Source organism: Vulpes vulpes, chromosome 13 (assembly GCF_048418805.1).
Source record: "Vulpes vulpes isolate BD-2025 chromosome 13, VulVul3, whole genome shotgun sequence".
Lineage (NCBI taxonomy): Eukaryota > Metazoa > Chordata > Mammalia > Carnivora > Canidae > Vulpes > Vulpes vulpes.
This window is the reverse complement of record NC_132792.1, coordinates 17,944,965-17,959,336: the sequence shown is the minus strand read 5'-3', so window position 1 is coordinate 17,959,336 and position 14,372 is coordinate 17,944,965. Positions and strand designations below refer to the sequence as shown.

General features: G+C 37.5%; 1 protein-coding gene across 3 annotated transcripts in view; it reads left to right on the top strand.

The window, feature by feature from the left end:
• The window catches only part of COL14A1 (collagen type XIV alpha 1 chain), a 216,832-nt gene that overhangs the window by 152,167 nt on the left and 50,293 nt on the right, over positions 1-14,372 (top strand). For all 3 annotated transcript variants that reach the window (XM_072734006.1, XM_025993393.2, XM_072734007.1), the window contains 4 exons: positions 8,282-8,335; positions 11,715-11,810; positions 12,876-12,929; positions 13,954-14,007. In XM_072734006.1, the coding sequence (XP_072590107.1) occupies positions 8,282-8,335; positions 11,715-11,810; positions 12,876-12,929; positions 13,954-14,007 (258 nt within the window). The remainder of the gene's footprint in view (positions 1-8,281; positions 8,336-11,714; positions 11,811-12,875; positions 12,930-13,953; positions 14,008-14,372) is intronic.

Below are 14,372 nucleotides of genomic sequence, written 5' to 3'. Positions count from 1 at the left end.
TGCCTTTCTAGATGGTTGTCCCAATATCCTTTCCCTCAAACTCTAGATGAGGTCTGGTTTCCCTGCATCTCACCAGCACTGTGATGTTGCCAAATTCAAGAGCTTTCGCTTGTCTGATGACTGTAAAATCCTCTGTGGTTGTTATTTTATTTTATTCATTTATTTATTTTTCTTGAGAGAGAGAGAAAGAGAATGAGTGGGGAGGGGCAGAGGGAAAGAGAGGGATTCTTAAGCAGACAGGACCCAACTTGGGGCTTGATCTCAAGACCCTGAGATCATGACCTGAGCTAAAATCAAGAGTTGAATGCTTAACTGACTGAGCCACCAGGTGCCCTTGTGGTTGTTATTTTAAATAAGACTTTCCCTTTGTACTAGTAAGATGGAGCAGTTTTTCATTTGCCTCTGAGTCATTTGGATTCCTTTCTATATAAATATCTGTTTATAAACTTTTCTGGTTTTTTGTTGTGCAGATTTTTTGCCTATTGGTTTCTAAGTGGTTTTATGCATTCTGGACACTAATCCTCTATTAATGATATGGTTTGAAAATATCATTTCCTAATCTATGGCTTGCTTGTTGTTCATGAGACTTTTTATTATACAGAAATTTTAATGCCAGTGTAGTTAAAATTGATATTTCTGTGAGCTATCATTTGTTGTTTTTCTTTATACCTTCTTCTAGCCATGGTTTACTTAGAAGTGTCTTCTTAAATTTCCCATTATATGTGCAATTTTTACATTTTTTTCTTGTATTAATTTTACTGCACTTTTTTATGGAAGATAGTCTGTGTAGTACCAATATCTGGACATTTGTTGATTCTTTGACATTTGTTCTGTGGCCTTTAGTCAAGTTTTACAGATGTTCTGTGTATGCTTTAGAAGAATGTATGTTTTCTGATTGTGGAGTTCAGAATTCTAAATATAAATATCCAGTAAATCAAACTATAAAAATTGTTTTGTTAGAAATTTCTTTATCTGCATCAATTCTTTATCTTTAAATTGCTGAGATAGATGTTTAAAATCTTCTACTTCAGTTTCAATCTGTTATATTTGTAATTTTGCATTGTATATCCTAAGATTGTGCTACAACATACAAAAAATTGAGAACAGTCATCTTGCTAGTGACTTGCAATATCAACATTGCTCTTTTGGATTATTTTCCTGGCATATATACATATATACAAATATGTGCCATATATATATTTAAAATTTAATTTCAATTAGCCAACATATAGTACATCGTTAGTTTCAGATGTAGAGTTCAAAGACTCATCAGTTGCCTGTAACATCCAGTGCACATCACATCATGTGCTCTCCTTAATGCCCATTTTCTTTATCCTTTTGGTTTTAGCCTTTCCGTGTTTTTATGTTTGAGATGTGTTCTGTTTAAATAGTATATGGGTAGATTTTGTTTTCAATCTGGTTTTGCAATTCTTTTAGAGTTTAGTTCATTCATTCAATTGTTTGTGATAATTAACCTCTTTGGGCAAGTATTCCTGTATCTGTCACTTTAGTTTTTGCTTTCTATTTGTCCCACATGATATATGTGGCTCTCTTGGTTGTTTGAGATTTTATCTACTTATTTACACTTTTTAGCTTTTTGTTGTTATTCCTTTTTCTCCCCTCCACTAATTTGGAAATCATACTCTCTGTAGCTGTTCTTTTGGTAGTTAACCAAGAGATTTTAACAAGCATATGTAGCTTGATAAAGTCTAAAAAGAATCAAGATTTTCACCCTTACTTCAACCGATACGATGTTCTTGGAATTTTTTTTCTCTTAAATCATCCATTTTAAAATTATGTGGTGTTGCTATCCAGTATTTTGGTACTTTTTTTTTTTTTTAGCATCACAAACTAGACATTTTATTAGTACTTGTATAAATAACGTGTGTTAAGACTTGCTTCCATACTTTCTATTTCTTTGCTCACAATATCTTCTGGTATCTTTTTATATCTCCTGGAATACAACCTTTGAATGTTCCTTCTTTTTTTTAAGATTTTATTTTAGAGAGAGAGAGTGAGTGCAAAGCAACAGAGGGAAGGACAAAGGGAGAAGAAGAGAGAGAATCTCAGGCAGAATCCCCAGTGAGCAGAGTCCTCCACAAGACTTGCTCTCACAACCCTGAGATCATGACCTGAGCCAAAACCAAAAATCAAATGCTTAACTGACTGCACCACCCAGGCACCCCACGATGTTTCTTTAATGAGGGACCATTGGTAGTAAATTTTCAATTTTTGTTCGTCTTTTAATGCTTTTATTTCCCATATTATCAAAAGATAGTTTTAATGGTTGCTACTGAGATTGTTGGTTGTAACCCCCATAATCATTGCCACTCCTTCTTTTTCAAAGTAGAATTCCCTGAGTTTTAGCTAAACACATAGCCATTCAGCTAGGGACTTGACTTCTTAGCATATGTACAGTAGGTATGACCTATGACCAAGTTTTGGCAAGTGAGAAAAAAGGTATATTCAGTCAACCTCAACGTTATTCTTAAATGTAAACAAAATATCTTCCTTATCCATTCTTACCTCTCTAAAAGGCTACTCTGGGAACATGTGGTAGTGGCTCACTTTGGTAAGCAGTGTTCTAGAAAATAGCAGAGTAATAAAATGAAGAAGCTAAGCTTCCACATTGTCTTACTTGGTAAAGCTACTCTACTACACTGAACCAGTTATCAGCTCAGATTTTAATATAAGAGAATAATAAGCCTTTTGTCTTACTTAAAAATTTAATATTGGCCTCAATTAAAGCAGTCAAACAACTTCCCAAACTAATAAAAGGGAAGATCTTCAAGATCCCTTTGTCTTTGGTGATCTGAAGTTTTGCTACAGTATGCTTTGGTGAGGGGTTTTGATGTTGTTAATCTGCCATTTTGGAAAATTTATGACTTCATGAGTTTGAATGTTTCTCATTAAATTTGCAGTTTTCTTAGTTATTACCTCTTTAGTATTGTCTCCCTCCTATCATCTTAATTATGTTTTTATGAAACTCAGATGTACTTTTTTTACTTTCATGTCTCGTAACTTTTTTGATGTATTTCTGCTTGTATTTCCAGGCCTATTCTGTGTAATTTCTTCAAATTTAGTTTCTAGTGTATTTTGTGTTTAGCTATGTTTCATAGGTTGTTTCAACTATCTGTTGTATTTCTGATTTTGATGATTATATTTTGCACAGCTAGAAGTTCTATTTGGTTCCTTTTCAAACCTTCTGGGCATTTCTATAGTCTTTCTGCTTTTGTGACACTTCAAAAGTATTTTTTCTTTCAATGTTTTAAATAAAGTTTATTTTTTTAATCTGATCATTTCAATATCTGCATTGTATGTGATTCTGAGCCTTTTTTTTTCCTGCTGATAGTTCTTATGCTATCTTGTTTTGATACATATTTTGTGATTTCTTTTTGGTGTATATTTGAGTTTGTATTATTTGAAATTTTATCTTGGGGGATATTTTGAGCCAGTTTTGGGCTGTATTCCTCCAGAGAATATCTGTGCCTGCTCCTGCTAAGCTTTTTCATATATAATCAATTGAAATCGACCTTAGACATTTGACTTTGGAGTTTTGTTTGCTCCTGACAGGCAGTGTGAATAACTCTGATCCCTGGATTGTATGAAAACCAGCTTCTGGGTAATATTTCTTAGCAGAGACATTTCCTACTCCTCTCATAGCTAAATTGGAAACATCTTGGTCATCCACCTGCTAGTTTTGTTTTTTTTTTTTTTCTAGCTGATTCACAGTGCAGCCCTTCAAGTTCCTCAGCTTTAAAGAACATTTAGTTTTCCACCCTACCCCCACCTATCATAGACCTAAGTTCACATTTCCTTGCTTTGTGTGGGCTATAAAATACAAACTTGGCAGCAAACTTGAACCTTTTGCCTTATCCTCCCCAAGGGCGGTCTCTGTGCACATGCTTGCTTCTCTGGTTTTTTGTTTCTTCTTCATTCCTGGTATTTATGCATGCAGTTCTTAATGATAATAATGTTTATTTTATTTTAAGCAGCATTAATAGGCTTTTTTTTGCTGGAGGGGTTTCAAGTTTTTTCATCTGCAATATTGCTGGAACAAGTTATAAACTATTTACATATGAGCTAAGAGTCAACCTTTGTAATGAGAAAAAAGGCAGCAGAGAAGTGAAAGAAGGGTTGAGCTCTGACTTGGAGAGAAAGATTTAAAATAGGAGAAAAGCTATGGCAATTTTTGAATATTCAAAGTATAATAAACTCTTCAAGAAATAGTCTCCCAGGGCAGCCCCAGTGGCTCAGCAGTTTAGTGCCACTTTCAGCCCCGAGCGTGATCCTGGAGACTCGGGATCAAGTCCCACATTCGGCTCCCTGTGTGGAGCCTGCTTCTCCCTCTGCCCGTGTCTCTGCCTCTCTCTCTCTCTGTGTCTCTCATGAATAAATAAATAAAATCTTTAAAAAATAAAAAAATGCTTCTCCTTTAAAAGAAAAAAGAAAAATAAAAAGAAATAGTCTCCCAAACAATAGGGAATAAAACCCCTTCTAATTGAATGCAGTTGGGATGATTTTCTCATTCAAAAGAAAAATCTTACAGAGTGGTATTTTGTGCCAGTAAAGCTACAAAAGAGCTGTAGGAAGGCCTGGGTGAATGAACCATATTCCCTTCGCCTAGACTAACCCTTTTTTATTAAAAGGGTGGACGTTAACATCCACAAAAAAATGTATTGAATTCTTGTCATGCACTCAGTGTTGAAGACTAAGGATAAGGTGCAAAATAAGTTAGAAATATGAAAGACTCCAGGCTTTCAGACTTGATGCCTCTGGCATGAATATCTGTGAGCCAAATTGTCACATTTGGACAAAACCTGTGGTTAAAAATTGATCATTAGAGGTGCATGATAGTTAGGTGTCTACCTTTGGCTCGAGTCATGATTCCAGGGTCCTGGGACCAAGCCCAGCGTTGGGCTTCCTGCTCAGTGAGGAGTCTGCTTCTCCTTTTCCCTCTGCCTTTCCCCCTGCTTGTACTCCCTCTCTCTCTCAAGAGAATAAATAAGTCTTTTTTTTTAAAAGGACCATTAAAGATGCACAGACAAAATTAGAGTTGTGCCTGAATGGTATATTAATGGTACATTAATTTAATTGGGATGCATTGCACTTGCTACAAGGAACAGGAAATTTGACTGACACGGTAGTGTAAAACATTGGGACATTTAGGCAATTGTTTGCTCAACAAAAGATTAGAGGTGAATGGTCCCAAAGACCCAAACTTGTCTAGCTTCCCACCTACCTTTCCATAGGCTTGTGGCCTCTTGATCATATTGGCCCAAAGTGGTTAATGTGCCCATCCCTGGTTGCAAAGGAGGCTGAGCAAGCAAATATGTCTTTTTAGCCTTTATAGCAGGAGAAATAAAATGGACAAGGGAGTCAGGAAAGACTCTTTGGTAGCCAACCAACAGTGTCTGCCGCTCTGGGGGAAAATATCTGCATTCCATATAATAGGGAAGGATGTGGTATCCAATATATGAAGAATTTCTGCACACTGAAGAGAAGACATGCAACCCATTAGAACACTGAGTAGAATATAGAAATTGGTAGCTGCATTGAGATGAAATGCAAATGGGCAAATATTATGAAAAGATGCTCCATTAGTTTTAAAGGAAATGAAAATTAAAATAAGAGTAAAATATTATTTTTACCAGTTAATTTGGTAAAAATGTAACATTTGACAACATTGTGGGGATGAAAAATAATTTTCCCTCTACCCCTCTGGATTCTTGGTTATAACAACCCTTAAAAAAAAAAGATTAACAGAAGACAAACAATCAAGAGTTTAATAACACACATATCTCCTGTACACATGGGAGATACCCAGGAAAACTGGGTAGTGGCTGAAGCCATCACTTTATTTTTTTTTAAGATTTTATTTATTTATTCATGAGAGACAGAGAGAAGCAAAGACATAGGCAGAGGGCGAAGCAGGCTCCTCACATCACAGGGAGCCCGATGTGGGACTCGATCCCAGGATCCCTGATCACACCTTGAGCTGAAGGGAGATGCTCAAACACTGAGCCACCCAGGCATCACTGAAGCCCTCACTCTAACCATTATCTTCTGCTAAAGACCAAAAAAAAAAAAAAAAAAAAAAAAAGGTGTTGGGGGTGGGGGGTCTGTTTTGGGAGGTTACCAGGAAAGGGACAGCAAACAAGGGTGAGGTTGTTATGCAGACCCCAGTCTCTCCCTCTTCATAAGTAAGTTTCTAGAGATTTAGAGTAATCTCTTTCCTGGTACAATGAGTACAAATGGAGATTTCCCTTATAAATGTAAAGGTCTCTTATAAAACTTAGTTTTTGCTTTCCAGGGCTGCTTCTGTGTCTGCAGTTTCTTAAATAATCAAACTAAAATAATCCTTATACCAATGAGGCACACTGTGATGTGACAAATTCTGCTCCCCTTCAATGTCAAGTGGTGACTAAGGTTTAAAGAAGCAGGAACCCTTAGAACTCTTGGTAGATGAGTAAACTGGCACAGTTTTCTTGGAACACAGTTTGATGATATATCTTCCTATCCATCAAATTTCATTTATAATTCTACTTGTTGATATCTTAGATATTAACATTTGCACTTAAATGTTAAAGTTTGTACTTAAGGGCTTGATAAGGATGTTAACTGCAGAAGTGTTTGAACAGAAAAAAAAAACAAAAAACAAACAAACAAACAAACAAAAAAAACCAAGAAAATGAAGGGTTTCATTTCCAGTAATGAAGAATGGTTAAACAAATGATTATATAATCCAAGGTTCAGAAAACTATGCAACTCATTCAGAATAAGTTATATCATACATATGCTATGTCATGGAAAAGAATCTCAAAATATATGAAGTTTAAAAACAAAAAGTAGCTAAAAAGTGTGATGTCACATATGTAACTTATAATACATCATATAAAAGCACAAAAATACTATAGGTAATATTTTCTATAGGTCCACATATACATAAAATTCAATTTTCTACTTGTATTTTTAAAGACTCAAAGATAAGCAACCAGGTGTTATTGGGGAGGGGACTGAATTTAAGTAGTTAAAACAAGCCCAAAGAAATTTTCAAGGTCACCTAATCCAGTCTTTCCCAATTGATGCGAGTGTTCCGCTGATGGTACACAACATACTTTGCAGTAGTCATGTGCGTAGCAGGAAATAAATTGGAATCACAACTGAGAAAGCTATTCTATTGTCAATGAACTTTTAATCCTTCCACTTAGGTGAAAGAGATATTCTCAGTCTGGTACACTCTTTTACTCATTTCTCTTTTTAACAACGAACAAGCTCATGACTCTTAGGCTTCAATAGGGACAAAATCTAGCTAAATTCAGTAACATGGGATCCCTGGGTGGCGCAGCGGTTTGGCGCCTGCCTTTGGCCCAGGGCGCGATCCTGGAGACCCGGGATCGAATCCCACATCAGGCTCCCGGTGCATGGAGCCTGCTTCTCCCTCCGCCTGTGTCTCTGCCTCTCTCTCTCTCTCTGTGACTATCATAAATAAATAAATAAATAAATAATTTAAATTCAGTAACATTATTTATAGCATATTTTTAAGGTTACCTTCTATTCTTAATAAGTAAGACAATTTTCCATTAACTAAAGTGCTGTAATATTTGCTTTTAAGGTTAGATTTCAGTGAAAGAGGGAGTCAATTGAAAAATATTCAGTGTGTATGCACATATATATTTATGCAAAGAATATATACAAAGAATATGTTCACAAGTAAAAAATATGTTCACAAGAATGTGTATGTACATATGTCTGTAAATATTTATCTAGATAAAGAAAATGATAATAAGTAATTGTGCAGATGGTGCATTAATAGGGCAAAAATATTAGGGAAAATGCAAATAACCGAAGTTTCAGTAACACTGATTAGCCTTTTATGGGGTAAATAAAATTAAATTGCTACTATTTTTATATGTTTTTTATAATTTAAATTGTCTTAAAGTTGTGGCATAAGACACAATTTCGGATTAACAATGTATTTCATTATTTGCATCCATTAATAGCAGTAGTCTTACACACTGACTTTCAAAATACTGTAGCTTTTTTTAACTTGAAAGGATTTGGCATAGAACGCTTTCTCAAACTATGAAATCATCAGCAGGAAGAGGTGAGTCTAGGTGGCCGATTTCCAGGAAAGGATCATAATGAACATATACCATTACACAATGAATTGGCCTTTCTTCAAAATAAGAATTACATAATCCATATTATTGAGGAAAATGGATGAAATATGCTGCTTTAAGACTTGTCTTTGTGCTAATACTTAACATCTGTTTGCCAGGGTGGTCCAGGACTCCGCGGACCAAAGGGCCAACGAGGTGAACAGGGCCCAAAGGTAATGTTCTCTCTGTCTCTCTCATAACTAGCAATGATATAATTTTGGAGTATAGTACTATTTACCCCTTGCAATCTAGAACCCCTTATGTTTTTCTGAAGGTTGTGTCTAAGTCTTTTCCCTTATTCTTAAGGACTTCTGTATTTTCATAAAAATATTTAAGAACTAGTGGAAGAAAGCTTGGTTTCCGGGCCAAAAGTAGAATGTCAGTGTTCTGAGTGGTTTAGTTTCCAAGGTAATGTTCTTCCCTGTGTACTCTTCTGTTCCTCTACCTACAACAGTAAGGACAAAACTGAATCACAACTAGGCAGCACTTCCAGGAAATTTCTCAAGTTTTAGAGTCCTCCCCCCTCCCCACTACTCTGCATAATCAAACACACAACTCTTTTTTCCTTTAGCTCTGCCCAGGGCAACCAAGTGCGCTGGTTTAGGCCCTGTGCTGCACGAAGGCATCAGCTGAGAAGGCCAAGTTTTGCCAAGCCATGTCCAGGCACACGTTTTCCTACTTTGCACAAAGGCGCCCTAAAGGGCCCAACCACTAATTGAATTCAGGCCTCACCATCTCTATCTGGCTTTTGGCAAATCTTCTAACTGGTCTCCTGGCTCCAGTGATTTTGATTTTCTGATTGATTCTTCACATCTGCCCGCAGATTTATTTCGTTAAAGCAATTCTGGGTCATATCATACTTTGAAACCTGTAGTTCTTTGCTGTTGCCTTGAGAATAAATTCACCTTCTTTGGCAGGGCATTCAAGGTCCTCTATAATTTGACTCCCTATTTCATTTGTACCTGTTGCACCACATGATCCACTTCTCCACCCACCTTGCAGTCCTGACTTACTGCTTTAGTAGGGTCCCTTACTAAATTTGCATGATATTTTTTCATGGAGAAGAGAACATTGCAAAAATTTTTACTATAAAATCAGAAACAAGTGAAGCAAGTTAGGAGCTAATATGGGAGGGAAGAAGTAACTGAAAGAAGTCTGAAGATAATTAGGCACTAGCCAACCCAAAACTCAGACATGAGATATCTCCTTTTTTGTTTGTTTCATTTTCTGAGATTGTGACACATATTTTAGGTGTGGACTTAATGTTTCTTACCTGGCTCTCTCCTTTATGGTCCTACAGGGAAGGCCAGTAATTTGGAAGTCTCTTCTCAGCAATACCCTGGGTCTCCCTCAGTTCCACCTCAGGGCGGTGCCCAGGGGTTCCTGTAGATTCTGGCCTCTTCTTCCCTTTGGGATCCCTGCATGATCCTACTGTTTTTCCAACATTCTCACTGGATGGTGGTTCTGATCGTGAACGTATTAGGAGTTTAAAGATGTTTGATGATTCCAACATTTACCCCTCACATCTGATAATTCATTTCCACAGGTCCACTACTGATGTGGTTATTTTTACATGACAATTTTGATGAATCACAGATTTAAGCGTGAAGTGTTTTTAGGAAAATGTCTTGTTAGACAAAGGATGCTCACATGTCCACCGATGTTATATGTGAGAACAGATAAAGTGTACCTTCCATATGGAAAGCCCCACACTATTATTTTCCATTTTATGGGTCCATATTTCAGTTGTAGCAAATAGATCATAAGAATTTAGAAGCTTAAAGCAGCTCTACTGCTGGTTTCTTCTAGTCATTTTTGTCTTACTCTACAGAACAAAATGAGACCATGTCCTTTCTTCCTTTCTGCTCCATTCTCAGTTCCTCAATAACATTTAAGTGATATATGATTAAATGATTATTAGCATTAACTAATGTATATCAATTACTGGCTTGTCTTTGTCATCATATTTTTAAAATCTAGCTATCTCTGTCTCCCCTCCTCTTACACTATGTTTCTTGTGAGAAGAGTTTTCATTTGTTTTCTGCATCCTCACTTCCAAAATACTTTTTGGGGGGTACATAAATGTTCATAGCATGTTTATTCAAAATAGCAAAAAAACTGGAAATAATTCAAATGTTCATTAATAAGCAAATGAACAATTTTCTATATATCCATACAATGGAATACCACTCAGCAATCAAAAGGAACATAGTATGGGAACATGAAACAAAATTTATGAACCTCAACACACCACTCTGCCACATGAAAGAAGTGTGAACCAACAGGGTGCATAGTATATGATTCCATTTTTATATAACCAGAATCATACTTAACATGCATATGATTTCCATTCCTATAAGAATCCTATAAAATTGCTCTCATTAAAATCACTGATTACCTCCTTGTTATCAAATCCACAGACTATGGTTTAATTCCTATCTTACTTGAGGTCTCAACAGCATTTGACATGGTTGGATACCTTTCTATTTGAAATTTTCTCCTCCTTTGGCCTTTCCTACGCTGCTCAGGCTTCTCTTCTTCTCCCTTCTATGTGCTTTTCATCTCATCTCTATCAATTTCCTCTGCTACTCTATCAACAGTCTCCTTAGTAACCTCACCCACAAATACATCTTCAACTACTCCAAAATCCATCCCAGTTCAGACATCTCTTGATCCCCGGGCTGATGAATATGTCCACACAGTTATCCCCATGAACCTAAAAATTAACAGACCATGCTCGGTATCTATCCCACCTTTTCTTCTGTATTGCTTGTCCCAACTAGTGGGTTCATCAGTATCACATTTAACAGGATATCCAGGTGTTGGAAGTCTTAACTTGTACTAGTTTTCACTGGAGTCACAGAATGAGAGAAGGAAAAGAAGAAGAGGTTGAGGATGTATTTTTTCTGGATCTAAGATTCCTGAGGTGGTACAGCTTTAGCTAAACAACAAGGCCCAATATGGAAATAAGAGTTGCTAAAATGACAGGAGTGCGTGATCCTGAGAAGAAAGAAAATCAAATAATACTGCCCTAGGGCAGGTCATTAAGCAGACACTGAAGAGGTATGGAGTGATGGGAGGATGAAAAGGAGGAAGAAAACAGGGACTGGGTGCAAAGTCTTCAGTAATGCAGGAGTGCCCCCGAGATGAGTAGCTGACAGTGGCGGAGGTGGAGAGAATGTAGTTCAGCTGGATGGTATGAACCTGCACACCACAGACCAGGAGGGTGGTCTCGAAGTACTTATATCTTTTGGATTTGTTATGGAGTGTGGGGGGTCTAGTTACTCACATAGTTGGCATAACCTTCTTATTTACAGAAGAAAAAAATTTAAGTTGTGGCAACCCCTATGTGTTTACTCTTTTGGTTTACTGATGACATCTTGTCTGGCAGGTGCACCATCTGAGGCATGTTGTCTTTCTATCCTATCAACGTTTTGTGTCTTAGGAAAATTTATGTAAGGAAATAAATTATAAGTACTGGAAGCAGAAATATCTTTTGAGTACCGAGAGTCTAACTTACCTCTGGAATGATTTTCTTCTCTTGTGTTCCAGGGACCAGAAGGCCCTCGGGGTGAAACAGGTCCCCCAGGACCTCAGGGTCCCCCTGGACCCCAAGGACCAAGTGGTCTGTCCATTCAAGGAATGCCTGTGAGTTGTGTGTAAACACTTGGGACTGAGAATTGAGAAACGACAGTAGTAACTGAGAGTTCATTCCTTAGCCAATTTTCTGTTAAATATAATGGTCTTTTACAAATAAATATATCCACACAGAGTAGGTATATTCAGAAGCAGTTTGTCTATAGAAAGAGACAGGGCCATGATACGTATCGTCCTTTTCTTGTTGGATCAAGTCCTTAACAGATGTGATAAAATCTAGAAAGTACCAAATGTTACTTAAATTTAAGTTGTTTGTTATGTATTTGTAGTAATCATGGATATAAATTCATGAAAACCACTTATTTTTAATTTTTATCTCAATGGGCATCAACGTACAGTGCACTTAGTTGGAGTTTTATATTATAGACAGTATACTTTTATATAGCCATGGTATTTGTATCACGGAAGACAGATTTAATGCAACTCACTGATTTTCATTAATCTTCCTCTAGGAATGCAGATTGAAAGAATAAACCTGATTTCTAGTAATTAAAATTAATATTTGATGCAAACAAGCCTTTTAAGCACATTGTTAGCAATCTTTCTGGGCACACGATTGTATCTCCCTAGCTGAGAACTTTTCTGTTCCAGGGTTAATTTTCACAGCTTAGAAGGCCTTGGCATGCCAGTTATACAATTGTTACTACTACTACTAAGCCTTTGGGAAGGTCTTGCTACCTGCCAGATTCTGTTTGCTTTTCCATTCTTGTATCTCTCTAGCCAAAACACAACCAAAACTCTAGATAGATATGAACTTTAAAAATCTAAACAACCAGTAGTATGGAGACATTCAATCTCTCCTCCACAGATTCACAGTATGGGCTCAGCCCCATCAGACTATATGTTCTGTTTCCACTGTTCTGCTGTATCAGTGTTCAGCTCTGTAAGAATGCTCACCTACGTGGGGTAGCAGATGTGAGAAGTGAAACGTGCCGTGTTTGGATGTTAGTATGAAAGCGAATTAATGTCGAAAACGTTAGAACAGTCAGTGGAGAAAAAGAAAAGACTAAGCATTTACCTACCTGAGCTTAACTTTGCATACTTTTGGCTCTTCAGGGAATGCCTGGAGCTAAAGGAGAAAAAGGAGAGACTGGTCTTCCTGGCCCCCAGGTATGAATTTTACTTTTAAGTCTGCTACAAACATTATATGGTCTCATTCATTTGGGGAATATAAACAATAGTGAAAGGGAATAAAGGGGAAAGGAGAAAAAATGAGTGGGAAATATCAGAAAGGGAGACAGAACATGAGAGACTTCTAACTCTGGGAAACGAACTAGGGGTGGTGTAAGGGGAGGTGGGCGGGGGGTGAGGGTGACTGGGTGATGGGCACTGAGGGGGGCACTTGATGGGATGAGCACTGGGTGTTATTCTATATGTTGGCAAATCGAACACCAAAAAAATAAATAAATTTATAATAAAAAAAATGTTCTTGGCTTGGGGCGCCTGGGTGGCTCAGTCATTTAAGCAACCGACTTGATTTCCAAGCAGGTCACCATCTCAGGGTTAAGGGATTGAGCCCAATGTCAGGCTCCCCATGAAGCCTGCTCAAGGTTCTCTGTCTCCTTCACCCTCGTCCCTCCCCTCCCTAAAGAAAAGAAAAAAATGCTCTTAGCGCTAGAGCCCTGCCTAGGGGAGAAAACGGTTGTGGCTTCTAAAGTCAGCTGTGATTTTAGCAATAAGTATTACAAACTATTAGCCTGTATTCATTTACTCGAGCCTCCTCTGAGAGTCATACTGATGCTCCAGAGGGCAAATTTCACATAAATCATTTCTGGATTCTGAATTCATCTTCATGCTCTTAGGTTTGTTTGGAGGCCTTGATCTATTTCAGGGAAGCTGGGTGGAAAGGCAATTGAGGGGTGCCTTGGTGGCTCAGTGCTTGAACGTCTGCCTTCAGCTAGGACATGATCCTGGGGTTCTGGGATCGAGTCCCACATCGGGTTCCCCACAGGGAGCCTGCTTCTCCCTCTGCCCATGTCTCTGCCTCTCTCTCTGGGTCTCTTATGAATAAATAAATAAAATCTTAAAAAAGAAAGAAAGAAAGAAAGAAAGAAAGAAAGAAAGAAAGAAAGAAAGAGCAAGCAGACAGTTGATTTCTGTGATTCTGACTTTTTTTGGTCCTTGCTCTACCTAGGGTATCCCAGGAGGCATTGGTTCACCAGGACGCGATGGCTCTCCAGGCCAGAGGGTAAGGACCTGTGCAGGGTTGTTAACACAGTAGGTTCCTTACCAAGACATTCTTTGTTTCTGGTACTTTTCTATGCAAGCAAGTCAAACTAGGTGGTTTTTTTTCCCCTAATTATTCTTCCTGTCTATATACATTCTACCAATCCTGTGTCTATTTCTCTTCACTGACATCTTCTATGTCTGTTAGATTCATCAAAACCTGAGAACTTTCATCAAATCTTCCAAAATTAGCAACACTTCTTTCTGAATGTTTCCTTACCCTGGCTACCATTTGCACTGAATTGTATGCGTTGGTTTAGCAGATTTCCCGGTCTTTTCACTTTTCTAGGCACAAACCTGTATTTGATACATGTCAATTACCTAGTC